The 16,923-nt window shown below is 49.0% G+C and overlaps 1 protein-coding gene and 2 long non-coding RNA genes across 3 annotated transcripts; all 3 read right to left on the bottom strand.

The window, feature by feature from the left end:
- Nucleotides 1-1,418: 1,418 nt before the first annotated feature.
- LOC132474320 (signal peptide, CUB and EGF-like domain-containing protein 3) lies at nt 1,419-7,060 on the bottom strand. The gene is made up of 5 exons (XM_060074939.1): nt 6,212-7,060; nt 5,786-5,894; nt 5,045-5,181; nt 2,177-2,302; nt 1,419-1,892 (listed from the first exon to the last, which is right to left on the bottom strand). Exons 1-5 carry the CDS (start codon nt 6,438-6,440, stop codon nt 1,627-1,629), a joined length of 867 nt encoding a protein of 288 aa, XP_059930922.1. The 5' UTR covers nt 6,441-7,060; the 3' UTR covers nt 1,419-1,626.
- Nucleotides 7,061-13,160: 6,100 nt separating this feature from the next.
- LOC132474321 (uncharacterized) lies at nt 13,161-14,187 on the bottom strand. The gene is made up of 3 exons (XR_009529640.1): nt 13,802-14,187; nt 13,518-13,620; nt 13,161-13,319 (listed from the first exon to the last, which is right to left on the bottom strand). It is a non-coding gene; the product is annotated as an uncharacterized LOC132474321 (long non-coding RNA).
- Nucleotides 14,188-14,671: 484 nt separating this feature from the next.
- Nucleotides 14,672-15,959, bottom strand: LOC132474323 (uncharacterized). Its single transcript, XR_009529641.1, has 3 exons — nt 15,718-15,959; nt 15,261-15,392; nt 14,672-14,881 (listed from the first exon to the last, which is right to left on the bottom strand). It is a non-coding gene; the product is annotated as an uncharacterized LOC132474323 (long non-coding RNA).
- Nucleotides 15,960-16,923: the final 964 nt, after the last annotated feature.

Here is a 16,923-nt window from a genome sequence, read left to right as displayed (position 1 = left end):
GTCAAAATAGTGGCGATGGTAGTTATAGTGGTGATGATAATGGTAGAGGTTATCGTGCTGACAGGGGTAATAGTGGTCATCATTTGATAATGGCGATACAGGAAATAGTGCTGACAATGGTGGTTGTGGTGGTCGTGGTCATTTTGGTGACAGTGGTGATGGTGGTAATTGTGTAACACAGTTGATAGGGGTAATTGTGGTGATAGTGTTAGTGAACCTCCCTGGAGGACAGTGATAGGCGGGTCTGCAGGGGATCCCCCACACATTGGGCCTGCCAGTGGTCTGGGGATCAGGACAGAAGGTTCCCCCATCACAGGGCTCACACTGGCTGGGTGCCGCTGCCCCAGGGTGGCTCCTCTTGGTTCCTGCAGGGCAGACGATGGGCGGACCCTCCCCACTGCACCAGTACCCAGGGGGGCAGGGGTGGCTGGTGTAGTCTGTCAGGCCTGCAATGGGTGGATGTAGAACTTCACAGAGTGACAATTAAAAAGTTCTATCAAGTACCACACACATGTGTTAATCAGGTCAAATAAATGCATGAGAAAGCATGAGTTAAACCGTGTGAAGTTTATTTCAAAGGAAATAACATACATAGAAATGTACATTTTCCATTTGATATTTTCTCATCATGTTTTTTTTTGTGTCAAGCAATTGAATGGGCTTGTGGTAATTCTGTGGACATTCAGGACACGCATGAAATGGTCATGCGAATCTAGGGTATTCGGCCACGTCATTTACAAAGTGTCCAGACGCCTGGACCAATAGTACCACTCCAAAAGGACACGCCCATTGTTCCATCTGATGGAGCTCATGATCTCCATGTTGACAGATTGATGCTATTTATACTCCCGTGGAAAATGGGTTTATCTTGAAAGATGTATTCCGGTCAGAAGACGAAAAACACTTGCCCTCAGCCTCCCCTCAGTTTGATTTACACTGGCGAGAAGGACTGTACTGTTGTGCACGTATTTGCCTCTGCATTCAGAGCGATATTAACATATGAACTCATCTACACTACCCTTTTAAAATGAAAATGCCATCAAAGCTTCATAAAAAACATGGGTGGCTTCTGGTCAAATGTCAATCTGTGTTATACTTTCCGAAACAGAAAATTGCATTAAAGAGATTACGATGAAAGTCAATACCCCTTCAAAGGGCCCCTATTACACCAAGTGCGAGCGTGATTAGCCATTCCAAGCCATTATAAAATCGACCCTCTGGTGAGATTACAAGTGGGACTGTCCACCCAGATGTGTGATGGATAAACCTGCCTGGCAGCCTTCCCAGCGGGCTGCACCCACCGGTAGGCCTCTCTATCCATCATAGATCTGGGGGGATACTCCCACTCATTATGTCACTAGATGGCATATTTCGAAATGACCCGTGACGGCACATCACACTTAACCCTGTGAAGCAGCTGGATATGCAATATCAACATCGCGCAAGAATCCATCTTGCCGGGCTTCAAGGTATGTATCTAGGAAAGTGTCTCTGAAAGTGCCTGCCTTTTTCAAAACAGTTTCCAAGGACGACATCCCAGATGGTTCAGTGTGAGAAACCATCTGGTGGGTCAGGTAACGTAACACTCGCACCTGTTGGTAAAACAGTGGCCCTTTAACAATGTAATTACAAGTGTGAATCTTGTGGATCTCCAAAGATCTCCACAAATCTAAAAGCAATGTTGTGACGCCGTTCTGTGTATTGTGTGAATGTGAGACCTGTTGTGTTACAGTAAGACCCAGGAGGACAGGGGTGGCAGTGGCTCCTGGCCCCGGCCCCTGGAGTGGCCCTGTACGTGAAGGCCGGACACTCCTGGGGCCCCCCTCTGCCGGGGCCCCCCTGCAGACCATTGCAGTAGTGACCGGCAGGACAGAGGTGGAGCTCCGGGTCTCCTGGAAGACCACACACCACAGAGGCATCGTCATCGTCAAAAGAGAAGTAACTTCAGTCCCTTAATAATACAAAAGCAAAGTTTGATTGGTATATTTAAAGAGGTATGTTCAAAACATGGTTGGGCAAATATCAGCCATTTGGTTTTGGATGATTTTTTGCTGCTTTGGACAACTCACTTAATTTACAGGATTTTGTTTCATTTCTGGCCATCTGATTTAATCAGCTAAACAATGAAAACCCACTCGTACACACTCACACACACACATTTGAACAAGCCATGTACCAGGTATGCACCAGTGATGGGGCGGACACGCTACACAGTCCTGCAGGCTGGCGCCACCCGGGGCCTGTCTCATGGTGTTAGGAGGACAGACCTGGGGTCTCTCCGTGCCCTCAGGGCAGTAGAAGCCTGGAAACATGCACACACTTTGAGTCAATTGGAAATTAAATCTCTCCCTCCCTCCCTCCCTCCCTCCCTCCCTCCCTCCCTCCCTCCCTCCCTCCCTCCCTCTCTCTCTCTCTCTCTCTCTCTCTCTCTCTCTCTCTCTCTCTCTCTCTCTCTCTCTCTCTCTCTCTCTCTCTCTCTCTCTCTCTCTCTCTCTCTCTCTCTCTCTCTCTCTCTCTCTCTCTGGATGACGGGGTGCAGATCCCTTTCTATTCTTGTGAACATATTGATGAAAGTCACTTGGGGAGAGTCAATATCCTTCTCTGGGCTAGACTACAGTAGTGCATTCTTCTCTTTATTTCCCCCTTATTCCAAAGCCGATACTTGGCAAGACTCTGCATACACGCTTCAGTCTATCCAGGGCAGGCGCTGCCAAAATCCTAATGAGGCTTCAGAGAGCCAAGCGCACCACATCCATCCTGGCGTCGCTTCATCCTGGCCTCCATTCCCCCCACCCAGCCATCCTCCCTCCAAGAATTAAGCCAAGTCCTGCTGCCTGACCTTGAAGGTCCATTCACGGAAATCCACCCAAGCTCAGCAGCAGGAATGTAAAACCAAAACCATTCTCTGTCTGTGCCCCCTAGTCACACAGAGGGAGAGCTCTGCCAAGACCTGCGTTCAGATAAACAGCTCCTCTACTCCATCTCTCCTTCATTGTTAGGAGGAGGGACTCAACGGCGGCAGCTGCGAGGAGATTCTATTTGGAACGGTTCGTTAGTTTGACGTCTGAAGTCAAACTAACAAAGTCTAACAAATGAAGCTCACGTCTTTGATTTTTTCAGAAACATGCATGAATAAAAGATAAATTCAAATATGAAATATTTATCACCAGCAGTCGTACTGTGCTTGTGCTACTAATAATCACAAGAATAAATATAACCGCAAGCTGTGATTAACTGGGTCCAAGCAAAATTTAAGTCAAGAACAAACTAATGGAAGATATATAATTCTAACACATAATTGTCATATTTAAGGAAAGATGTTCCACTCATAAACCTGAACTGCAGCCTCATTCACATGGTCAAAATGTCTATTGATAAGCACATAACATCCAGAAAACTCAAAGCACACATTTCTCAAGTGAATTAAGGGATTTCTATAAAGCATATACCTGAAAAATCTTTGAAATTCTGGGGAAATTAAACATTTGAAGTCAAGAACACTACTGGAAGAAATATAAATATGAAAGTTAATTATGAAGGAAAAATGGTTAATGAAGAAGTTCCCCTTAATGCCATACTGTCTCTTGGAAGTCAGATTCTTGGAAACTAATGAGCCGGAATGTTGATTGCCTGATGAATTTCAGGTGCTGTTCAATGTTGTGTTTCTTAAATGAGTGGCAATGACAGAATGTCATGTTCAGCTTGTTCATAATGCTCTAATCAGTCACCAGTACACGACATTATCCCGTTGAGCCACTGACATTCCTGAACTGCATGAAGCCTCATTCACATTGTGAAAATGTCGATTGATAAGCGCACAACATCAAGAAAACTCCAAGCACACATTTCACAAGAGAATTAAGGGCTTTCTTAAAAGAGCACAGATCTGAAAATGTGCACTTTTAATGATATCCAGCTAATGATAGCCGTATGGTAGTTATACAATAACAAAATGGTAATATAGGCAAAATGGGTTAAGACTGTGAACGTTTGGCTTTTCTATGAAATTGTGGGAAAGTAAAAATTTTTATAGCAGAAGACCAGGGTGAAAAAGATGGATCTGATTTTAGAGATTATTATGATGAAAGTATTTTGAGTCAAGGTCAATCTAGTAAGGAGAAATAAGGCTAGTTCATAATTTTTTTAAATAGCGCCACCTTTGGGTGCAATACCACAATTTGGGTTTTGGTAGTGGGGCGTATTGGTATCCACCTAATAATAGTCGTATGTTTTTGTATACAATAACAAAATGGTCATATAAGAAAATGGGCTAACTGCTCCAACTTTATTGGCCAATATTTCTCAAATGGAACTAAATAAAACAAATTCTGTTCGATGATTTTTGTGAGGCTTGGTCTAAAGATTTTATTTGGCGATTTCTGTGAATTTTTTATTATTTTTGTAGCCTGTGAATCTTTTTATCATGTTTAGCTTTAATATGAAGGCTTTTATAAATGCATCTGATTCTAGAGATTAATATTCTGAAAGAATATGAGACCAGGTCAATCTGGTGAGGAGAAATAAGCCTAATTCATGATTTTTTACAATAGCGCCACCATTGGGTGCAGTACCACAAATTTGAGTTCATGGGTAGTGGGGGTTATTGGTAACCATACCTGAAAACTTCAAGAGTTTTCAACTTACGGTATAGGCTGCAGTATGACTTTTACAGAATTTGACGGGGGAAAAAAACGTTACAGAAACAATGGGGGACCAAGCAGCTACGCTGGTCGGACCCCTAATTAGTATTTACCATTGTCAGGAGGAGGATGAGTAGAAGAGTATGAGAAGGAGTAGGTGGAGGAGGAGGAGCAGGAGGAGGAGGAAGAGAATGAGGAGGAGGCTGAGGAGACAGAGGAGCAGGAGGAAGAGGAGCACGAGGAGGAGAAGAAGAAGGAGCAGGAGGATGAGTAGGAGGAGGAGAAGAAGGAGCAGGAAGTGGAGGGAGAGGATGAGGAGGAGGAGAGGATGAGGAGATGAGGAGGAAGTGGATGAGGAGGTGAGTGTCTGGGTGTTGTTTATTTCGGTGGATATGTTATCATACCTGGTGGACACAGACCAGCACACTGGACTCCCCACTCACAGTGGTTCCAGCTCCATTCAGAGCCCTGTGGAGTGAAATCTGCGCCACCAGACGCACAGACATAGCCTGCGGCGCACTCTCCCTGGATCCTCCCAGCCCTGAGAATGACACACACACACACACACACACACACACACACACACATTCATTCAGTCTGAATACATAGCATTATGCAGGTCACTACTTGGCAAAACATGTTAACGTTTACAAGGCCAGAGAAAGGTGCGCATCATTAGCTCCACCAGCGAAACAGCGGCATCATCATCATGGAGCCCGCTGCCGTATGGCAGGTCCCCCGCTGTTGTCCATATTCATTACCTTCATCATTCGTTTATTGATGCTCAGCGGCTAATTTGGCTGCTCGCTGAACCGTGGCTTCTGGACATGGTAAACCTCAGTAATTATGGATGAGACGAAGCCCTGAGCTAAAGGTGAGTCGCTGGGCATGTTGAGTTATTAACGCCGTGGGTGTGAGAGTGTTTCTGTGAGTGTGAGTGTGAGTGTGTGTGTGTGTGTGTGTGTGTGTGTGTGTGTGTGTGTGTGTGTGTGTGTGTGTGTGTGTGTGTGTGTGTGTGTGTGTGTGTGTGTGTGTGTGTGTGTGTGCGTGCGTGCGTGCGTGCGTGTTTGTGTTGCTCACAACACCAGGGGAATGCATTAATTGCGTCGGTGGCGCTGATGGTCATGCGTTGCCCCTGGCGGTACCTGCAGAAGCTCCCGGGGGGGCAGGGTAAGCACTCCCTCTCGCTCTGCAGCCCCCCCTGCTCCAGCAGTGTGTGTGTGCCAGCAGGGCAGTGGTGGGGCACCATGGTCCCTGCAGACATAATAAACGCAATCGCAGAGTAATGGATCAATGCATGCCTCAGCGAGATGCCCAGGACTGTTGTTCAAACTACTGAAACAAACAGAAAAAACAAAAACAAAGCCTAAAAGGGAATATTTATATTGATATAATTATAATTATAATTATTAGTAGTAGTAGCAATTCTGGATTTGATATAGTGGATAATACCATGCATGGATCATAACATTGTGGGGATCATTACACTGTTGGGGCTCATTAGGCTAAACCTAATATCTAAATTCTGTTTAGCCTAATAGCTAAACACATAAACTTGATAAAAGACGCACCAGCAGGGCAGAAAGAGTGTGGTGGGCAGGGCAAAGGGTCCCCCACTATAGCCTCCTCGCAGTAGTAGCCCGGCCGGCAGGGGATGCAGCTCTCTGAGCCTGCGTTGGGCTGGTAGCCTCCTGTTGGACAGGGCAGGGCTAGGGGCGAGCCCACTGGACAGTAGTGACCCTGGGGAAAGGATGACAGGATGAGCCTCAAAGGGACTAAGTGTATGATGATTGTATGCATATATCGCTTTCAAGGTCAATATATAAACGGCTTTCATGGCCAATATAGGAACGTGTTGTCGACCTCCCCTGTTCTCTCCATTGCGCAGATCGGCTGATTTATATTGTATTTAACCAGGACATTTGCAATTTGAAATGATCTATGATTGATGGTTGATGCTATACAATATAAATAGGGGGCCCAATTATATTCATAGAAATTATTACTTTCTCAAAATGAATGACTCTGTACTTTATTGATACAATAGAACGTATGAAAATTGAAGGAAAGGGGTATGAGACAAGGACAACCTGGGAAATTAACAATAACAGGCATTCAATCACCTGGCAAAACACTGTCCCACACACACACCCACACACACCACACACAAACTCACACACACACACACACACACACACACACAAAATGGTTTGACCCAGCATAAAACCAAGGAGGGAAAGGGCCCTGGGACTCAGTAAAAGGCTATGGGTTGCCTTAGGACAGAGGAAGGCGTATGGCGTTGTGGAGGAGAAGTCAAAGGGGCAGTAGAAGCCAGCCGAGCAGGGTCCCGTGGGGCCCGGGAGGCCCTCGGCGGAGCAGTAGGAGCCTGATGGACATGCACTGCAGCCCTCCATCGACACGCCTCCTGCATGACCAAAGCAACCACACACACACACACACACGCACACACACACACACACACACGCACACACACACACACACGCACGCACGCACGCGCGCGCTCGCGCACGCACGCACGCACGCACGCGCACACACACACACACACACACACACACACACACACACACACACACACACACACACACACACACACACACACACACACACGCACCTCCACCAACATGACAATTCATGCACCGACGCGCAGGCACCAAACCCCCCCAGCGCCACACACACATGCAAGCACATACACAAGCACACACACAAGCACACACACACACACACACACACACACACACACACACACACACACACACACACACACACACACACACACACACACACACACACACACACACACACTGCTTAAAACAAGGTATACCAGAACAACCAATTTCATGCTGGAATTGGTTGTTTTGGTGCTCCTTTATAAATCACCCACATCCCCCTTCCAACACTAAGTAGCTCCTAGATGGGATTACATTGTACGCCTATGATTCTGCTTCCAACAATAAGCCTCATATTGTGTTTGTGACTGCATACCCGTCGTGTTGCGGATACTGCCCAAAGGACAGGGCACCGGGGAGAGGCACCCAGCGGGGCAGTAGTAGCCCGACGGACAGGGCCCGTTCCCGGGGAAAGACTCAGTGCTCCGGGGCGCTGGATGCACGGAGCCACTGTGGCAGAAGAAACCCTGCTGACAGGGGCCTGGACCACCCCACACAATGGAGCATTGACAAACAGAGACCAGAACCACAGCGTCGTCACCGTTATTACCACTATTATAATCACTAGGCTCGTTTCTTGGAAAAATATTTAACACGGCCTCGAGGTCAACACTACGACTCCAGGGAGACCCCTGACCATCTGCTTACCGTCGGGGGCCGAGGCCCCGGGGAAGCTGCAGTAGGCTCCGGGGGGACACGCCACACACACGGCAGCAGAACCGGCCCCTGTCTGCCCTCTGAGGGTCCCCGCCGGGCAGGCCAGGGGCAGGACTGTCCCGGCCGGACAGAAATGACCTGGAACGACAGCAAAACCTTTACTTTATTAAGAGAATCCAAGGACTGCCTTTAAGCCACAGGGCTGTGCTCTGTCTCCGGTGAGACACAGTACATGGCCGTTCTCGGGGTTTGGGTTTAAATGAGCGCCAGAGGATACCAGAGTGACATTCCATTTGTACCGAGGTAACCTGTTAGGTCTCCATTAGAGAAGGCATTGTCCCTGTTTGGGTGTGCTGACGGACAGAAGAATGGAAAGGGTGTCCAATAAGTGCAGCAGAGAGGTGTTGCTATGCAGTTTTGTGATTAGAGATCCCATGTCATGATTTTCTCGGGTTAATAATTGCTTTTTGGGTTACTACTAGAATAGGGTTAGATGGCTGCACGCAAAAAAAACAACGTATTATTCTCACACTGTTTGTCTGTTTAAATGTCTATGTATCTCTCCAAAAAACAATTTCAGCATCTTTCAAAAACGTTCTGTTTTGTATCACGTCGCTTTAAGGTCCATTCAGAAACAATCCCTGGATGGATTGACTGGTGGATGGGTGTCGAAATGAGCTCAAGATTTGAGCTCATTTCGGGTCCATGTTTTGTTTATGGAACTAAAAAGCTGCAGTAAAGGGCAATAAAGTGTGTGTAGCTTTAGTGAAGGTTTGATCTTGTTGTTGGATTGAGGTCCCTGGCACGGGGTCTCTGACCTGGGGGGCAGACTGAGGGTTCCACGGTGGCCACGGAGGGGCAGGCTGTCCCATTGAGGCACAGGAGGCAGCGGTCCCTCCCGGCAGAAGGACTGTAACTCCCGGCCTCACAAGGTCTCTCCGTAGCACTGCCAGCCGGACAGCTGTGGCCGGGCGGACACAGGTATCCACGGTGACCGTCCGTGGGCTTTGGGCTGGAGCTTCCGCCCTTGCATACATAACTGTGGCGGGGGGAGCATGTGAAGCATTAGGGTAGGTAGAATTGATTTCTTTGTGCACAAATCCTTTGTGATGCAAAGGCGAAGATCATTGATTCATTAAATCATTGATTATTAACCGGGGATACATTCCAAATTCATTGTGATAAATATGTAACGCGTAAAAGAGTCTACGTGTTTTTAAGGAATAGATCCACTTTATTAAGAGAAATGAGGAGGTGGTGACCCGAAAGCCTTCACAAAGGCTCATTGTGCTGTGTACCCGGCATGGCATGGCTGAGCTCCCGACGGCTCTGCCAGTGCGGGCCTGTCGCAGAACAGTCCCGGCGGACAGGGCGCACATCCCTCGACCCCTCTCTGCCCCGGGGACGAGGAGAGGGTGCCCGCTGGGCAGGGCAGCGGAGAGCCCGATCCGGCGAGACAGTAATGACCAGGCGGACAGAGATGGATGCTGCTGGAGTTCCCCTGCAGAGAAGACGTATTTGTCATTCTCCCTGCGCTGCTGTGCACCAGGGCCATGAATCATCCGTTGGACACGGTAATACATAGGGACGTCACAACAGTCACACAATGGATGTGTCAACAGCACCTGCTGCACGTTGGTTAAATTGGGGCTGGTGGATCCGGCAAGACACACGTATCCCGCCTCGCAGAGTCCCGAGGGCTGGGACAGGCCCGGCAGCAAGCAGAACGTTCCTGATGGGGAAAAAAAAAGGTCAAGCGCACACAAAAGGTTGGAGGACAATAAACACCACGTGGATGTGTACATTTGCATTGCACTCGTGTCTCCTCCTCGACTGCTATACACAATGTATTCTATAAGAGCCACCGTTTGCACGTACACATACACGTTCACAGCAACTCGACAGTTAAGGGTCGACGTGGGCCTCGCAAGGACACGTCTACACTTAAAAATGATTGACAGAGGATCGAACCCCCCAGTGCTGCACTTGCCAAACAAGCAGGATTGCCTCCTGGGCTGTGCAATACAATTACACCGGTAGAGGGATTTAAATCTTTAACCTAATTAAAAAAATCACGAACACAGGTACAGCGGGCTTACCGGGAGGGCATGGCAGGCAGGCGCCCGGGCTGGAGGCTCCTGGCTGGTTCTGCACCGTTCCTGGAGGACAGGGGAACTCCAACCCCAGCACCAGCCCTGCAGGGCAGTAGTGGCCCAGTGGACAGGGCACAGGCTGCACTGTGCCCTCACCTGGTTCACAACATGGAGGTCATATAAAGAAAGGAAGGAAAAATACACCCTTTCTCTGAATGGTCGGTCGATGTATGGATGTTGTTTGGACCGATGGATGGATGAGTTCATGCATTGGTGGATGAATATCAGGATGAATTGATGGATTGATGGATGAATATAAGGATCAATTGATCAATGGATGAATAAAATTCATGTATTGATGTATGGATGGATTGATGGATGGATGGATTTGATAGACGAATGAATTAATGCATTGAATAATGGATGGTTGGATGACTTGTATGGTTTCACCGATGGATTGGATAGATGAAAAGATCGGATCGATTGGATGGAAGAATCGACGAAAAGGTGGATTCAGCCAGTCGTTCATTCAATCATCCGTTTCCGTGTCGGGACTGAGGAACCCTCGCCAGCTCACCTTGGCAGTGATGCCCAGCGGGACAGGTGGAGCAGTTGTCCTGGTGGGCGTTGCCTCGTGCAACGCTGAAGGTACCTGCAGGACAGGGCAGGGGGGCGGCCGCTCCCCTGGGGCAGAAGGACCCAGCAGGACAGAGGGCCCGGTCGGCCCTCATGGAGCCCCCATCACAGTGGTACCCGGCCCAGCACTCCCCTGCAGCGCGAGGAGGAAAGTCAGGAGAACGAACGAGTACATTCCCCCTGTGGGCCTTCTGTCTTCATTTCCCACCCGACTACGCGTCGGAAAAATAAACGGCACGGCAGTCAATTAATCAATCGGCGAGATGCGCCAAACTGACTCGTATTGTCTCCTAATGACGGCGGTCTGGCTACATGACCAAGCTTTCAAGAGGGAAATGGAGTTGCGCCTCTCAAACGCACAAACTCTGTCTGTCGAACAGGAGGCCGGATGGCTATCTGTCCGCACCATTACCCGACAAACCCGTCACAACGTGTTTTGTTTTTTTTCAACCAAGATGACCATGGATCTGAGGGTCTTCTGCTACCTGCGATGGAGCCCTGCCGGCAGAACATCCCCGGGGGACAGGGAGAGCCCGTCCTGTGGTCTCTGGGGTTGGGTACCGTGGCCCCCAGCAGGCAGAGGAACCCGTCGGAACAAGGCCCGGACGGCTCCACCAGACCCTCGGCCCCGCAGAACAGGCCGGCTGGACACGCCAGGCACTCTCCTATCGACACACACACACACACACACACACACACACACACACACACACACGTGTTGACCAGCTGAGATGATGTCTGACCGTGTGTGTGTGTGTGTGTGTGTGTGTGTGTGTGTGTGTGTGTGTGTGTGTGTGTGTGTGTGTGTTCAGTGAAATATATTAAACAATACAGAATATATTCAATATTAATAGAGCTACAAATCAATATCCAATAGAAAGCAAAACACAAATATGAGGAAGTGGTGTTCCTGCGACAGAACCAGGACGTTTTTTGTGTGTAATTTCCGACGCTCACCGGTGGCGGTAAGACCCTGGCTGGGGCTGTATGTTCCGGCGGGGCAGGGGCGGGACTGGCCGTCGGGGCGGTCCCCAGAACATGTGTAGCCCGCCGGGCAGGGCTGGGGGCTGGCGGCTCCTCTGGGGCTGGCCCTGGTCAGGTTGGCTCTCGGGTTGTGGCAGAGGAACCCAGGGGGACAGGGCTTGCATTCCTTCTGCCCAGACGAATCCTGGTACCAGCCTGAGCCGGATGGGGAAACAAGCACACAGACAACAACAAGACAACAATGGTCAGAATGCTTGGAGGGGGGGGGGGGGGGTTGGTGGGGGCTTTTGGAAGACACGGCTCCGCTTGATGGCTAATTTAGTGTTTACCACGCTGGCACGGCTTGCACTCCTGCATCTCCCTCCCTCCGGTGGCGTCCAGGTAGGTTCCAGGAGGGCACGCTGCTGGCACGCTGGTGGCCAGGGGACAATAGTGACCCATCGGGCACAGACCTCCCGCCCTTCCTAAGGTTGGCGTAGCACTGTGCGATCCCTCCAGACAATAGAAACCTGGAGAGGGCAGGGGGTGGGCAGGTTTACTCCCTAACTTGTTAACGATAGTCCATGGAACAGCTTCGGTGTCTCTGAAGACACCTAATCAATGCGATGATCTGTAGTGCAGTGCGACTGGCAGGCGTCCAGGAGTACCTGGCAGGCAGGGCCCAGAGACCGCTGAAAGCCCCGTCTGAGAACAGAAGGAGCCTGGATCACAGAGACGGCACTGAGAAGCGTTCACCAGCCCCCCGCGCCCGCTGTCATGGAAGAGACAAAGCCCCCCCAGCTCAAAACATGACAGGCTTGCCAGGCAGCGGAGCAGGAGATGAACGGCGTGCAAAGTTAAGTCTAAAATAAATCCTTTGATGCATCGACGTGGGAAGCTCCTCTTATCTTGCATGGTACAAATTAATTAATGAACCCACCAACGTATTACCATACAACGACACATACCATGTTCTAAAATGTATACGGACATAATTTACGATCTCAATCTACGGGTTGGCTCTTGGCTCAGGGTCTGCACCTGAAGGTCCCCTTGGGGCAGGGCTCCGGGGCCGTGGCGCCCAGGGGACAGAAGGAGCCGGGCGGGCAAGGGCCCCCGGTGAGGCGGTCGGCTGGCGTTGCTTGAGTGGCCCCCCCGGTGCACACGTAGCCCGCCGCACAGGGGCCACTCGGGGACGTCCTGCCTTTGGGTCCAACATCCAAGCAAACAGAAGTAAATAATATGGGTAGTCATACAACATAAATTGATAAAAAAAAAAAAATCCTTTATTTCATGCTACCATTTCGTTTTTATCCATGCAAGTTCATTATTATTCTGCATATTAATCTTTATATTATTTTAGATTTTAGCATTTAATTGTATGGTATTATTTGCATTATGGACTGCACCTCATTGGGAATTGCAAGACGTGGATTATGAGAGGATAATCTATCCACAACAGCAAAGTGTTGATGCTTTCCTACCTGCTTCTTTACAGAAATAGCCGGGGTCACAGCGCAGGCAGTGTGATTCATTCACCAATCCAGATTGGTTGCTGTAGGTCCCCGCGGGACAAGAGCGCTGATTTTCCGATCCACGGATACAATAATATCCCCTGTCACAGCCGACCGGAAGGGTCGTACCTGATGCATTGATGGGATTACATAAAAAAGGGTTAACATTGAAATATGGCACTTAGAAAAAACACTTCAAAATGTGAAAGAAATTGAACAGTGAATCTTGGCCTTTGGGATGAATAATTAAACTAGAACAACATCTACAGATATCAAGTTCTGGAGCTATGGCTATTCTTATCCATGTCTAGGCAATGCGTCCGATACCTTGGTCTGGACAGTAGGAGCCAGCAGGGCATGTCTCACAGCTGCCCTGCCCTTCTCTGGGCTGATAGCTGCCTGGCTGACACGCTGTCTCTCTGACACTGCCCTGATACATAGAAGAAAAAATACATCAATCACAGCGCTTCTAACTTAAAGGATGGTAGGGTAAATGAACAAAAATCGAAACAAATAAACCTGCAAATGTCACTGTAAGGAGAACATCAACAGCCATAAACAGGTACCAGGCTCAGTTTTTGGCGGATGGTCGGCAAATAGACTGGACTGACCTTCTCACAATGGTGTCCAGGCTGACAGACGTGTTGTTTGGGTGTACCGCAGGTCTGTCCTTCAGGGCAGTAGTGGCCTTCAGTACACTGACCAGTGGGCTGAGTGAGGGCCGGTTGGGCGCAGTAGAGTCCTGGTGGACACGGCCTACAAGCTTCCATGGTAACTCCACCCTGGGAATCTGTAAGCCCATAACATGTACATTGCACCAAAATCAATTATTGCCGTCCATGGGAATCTGCCTGCTGGTTTGTGTCTCCGACTACTAATTGGCTCGGTGACTCAAACACCGGAGGGCTCCGATTCGTTGTCGATTCCTTGGTTGATTGAATGGACATGTGATACACAAGATAGACCAAGTTAACTTAATGAAGACGTTGGTTGATTAATTTCCCCCCCACACACACTCCGCCACTCTTGTATGTTCCATTTAATGGAGCGTACTCCATTACTTGATTATGTCACTGAAGCAGTTCGTAATTGTAATTATTTATCCCCCCCGCAGGGAGAACAAAAGCCCCTTTTAGTAATATATTGCCATGCATCTCTGAACAGGGAGCTTTAACTCCACTTCCTCTGCGAGCCGATGGAATAGAATGGAACAAATGCAGTCCAATAACAATCAGATGAAAGAAATGCCTCGCGCTTCTGTTCAGTGTTGGGTCTGCTCAATTATTCATCTCCCGCGCATCACAAACAAACGCAAAGACCAAGCCGAGACCTACATCCTGCCCGATGGGTCTTTTGGCAAGGCGGTACGTGACACAGCTGCTCTCATCTTCGTTCACACGGCGAGTGCTTCGCCATAACCACAGCCTACCTCGACCCCCTCTGAGGGTTATGCCCTCTGAAGCCTCTCTCAGTACCTTTGATGGTTCCGACGGGGCAGGGCAGGGGCTCGGGGCTTCCCCGGGGGCAGTAGTGTCCGGCAGGGCACGGGAGGGCGTGGGGGTCCGCGGAGCCCCTGGTACAGTGGTAGCCTGCCCCGCAGAGACCCCCCGGGGCAGCCAGCCCCGTGGTGTTACAGTAAGAGCCTGCGTCACAGGGCCGCGGCTGGGAAGACCCTGACGGACAGTAGAAACCTAGAAGCACGCAGCGCATTAAAGGGATATTTCATGGAATAATACTGGACATTTTGCAGAGTTATTGAATATTATGTTCAGTAAAGCATGGATAATGCAAAGGATGAGATTCCAATGCATGGATGTCAAATGGGTAACTAAAGATTGATGACGGTTGTGGGCAAGGTTGTGCAGTAAGTAAATAAATCGTGAGTCATAATCAATAGCATTTTAGACCTAAACCCATATTTAAGCATTGAATATATATATTGCATGGATAAATGTTAGATTCTAATTGAAATTCTGCTTCTGGTGATATGCTTTCTACGTTTCTAACGGCAATCAATAACATATTCAGTATTTATTAGGTATAAACATGGGTTCTCCTGGAATTACGGACCCCTGGGGCAGATGTCTCCCTTGTGTGTAATTGAAGCGGGAGCCGAAGCCTTGAGACAGAGCATCAGCTGGCTGAATAGGAGGTCAGAAACCCTCATTGACTGCATGCTCTCATTTCCCCATCCAGCTGGACCTGCATGCTCAAACAGGTTCGGAAGGAACAGAGGATTAGCTTCTTCCCCTGACATTACTCCACGATCAATAGGCAAACTTACTTTATCTAATTAGTCAAGACACTTGACCGAACTCATTACAGACTTCATTTAAATGTGCTTAACAAATAACTATTTCGATTTTTTTTTCAACGGGAAAGTTAAAGGGTACGGCAAGTTAAAGAGTAAAAAGAATAATCTGCAGGATAGGCTTTTTCATTATACATTGCTTTATCGAAAGAACTGCCTGAACACAGGTGTCGCTCTGTGAATTGTGCGTTATCTGAGGAAGCTTTCTGTGTTTACCACAGACATCAGGGCAGTTGAAGCAGGAATGATTGCGGGTCCATAAGTACTCCAGCGCTGTGGTATTATCTGCCAACGCCCGGATCAGACTGCTGAACAAGGATGGGTTGGCACGGGGCGCTGGGCTGTCTGCACCCCCAGAACAGTAAAACCCTGCCAAACACGCACCTACAACCACAAGATAGAGGACAGGGGTTCAGCACATTTCATTTATTTATCGGGTGTGCAGCCAAAAGCGCAGGTCCATGGCGGGGCAGATACTTAATCGCTGTTTCCAGTTTTACACACCCATTAGACTTCAGCCGAACACGAAGCCGGCAAAGAATCACATCCCCGGTACATTCACGCTAGCCGTGTTTCGCTTGGATAAAAAGTTATGATTCTATAAATGTTTTATGGTGCGACTGTAAATATGAACCAAAATCCCTGCTGTGTGTCCTTTGGGCTTCGAGAGGAAATACGGTGTGTCTCTCTGTGTATGTTTGATTGAAATAGCTGGTGAACGTTGGGTTTCTCCGGTCAACCTGTGGGCTGGGGAGCTCCAGCAACGAGGCAGTACTCCCCCGGGGGACAGGGGAGACAGTGGGTGGCGGAGGAGGCCCCGGTCTGGCGGAGGTAGCTGCCCATGGGGCAGGGCTTGGGAGAGGCGCTTCCCTCAGGACAGAAGTGACCCTTTGGACACAGATCTCCGTAAGGCTGGGAGACAGGGGAAGCTTCGCTGGCTCCCTGAGTACAGAAATGACCTAGAAAAAGAAGGTTGGAAACACAAAAAGGTTAAGTTGCTATTTATACGTTACGTACCGGCGTAATGGGGGGCCAAGGATATTGAAGAAAAAGCTAATACAGCCCCGTCTATTTTTAGTTCCAAGGGGGCTGCAGCACACGAAACAAAATGATAGCTTCTCCCACTGTTCACCCCAACATAATGAGATCGGAGATTGAAACCTGGGCTGCAGGGTCCAGACGGCTGGGTCAGACCGCCGCTGTTGCAGAAGGAGCCGGAGGGGCAGAGGGAGCAGTCACCAGGGGCTGTCTGATTAGGTAATGGACCCACACTGCCTGGGGGGCATGGAGTAGGAAGCCACGCACCCTCCATACAGTAGAAACCTAGAGCAGGCAATTTAAATTCCAGTCAATTCCCCCCGCAAAAAAGCCTGGGTTTGGCATCTCTCGTTAAAGTGCCAGTGGACTCAAAATCATATTGTG

Source organism: Gadus macrocephalus, chromosome 16, assembly GCF_031168955.1.
Source record: "Gadus macrocephalus chromosome 16, ASM3116895v1".
In the NCBI taxonomy this organism is placed as follows: domain Eukaryota; kingdom Metazoa; phylum Chordata; class Actinopteri; order Gadiformes; family Gadidae; genus Gadus; species Gadus macrocephalus.
Note: the sequence above shows the minus strand (reverse complement) of the source record. Positions and strands in the feature narration are given on the sequence as shown.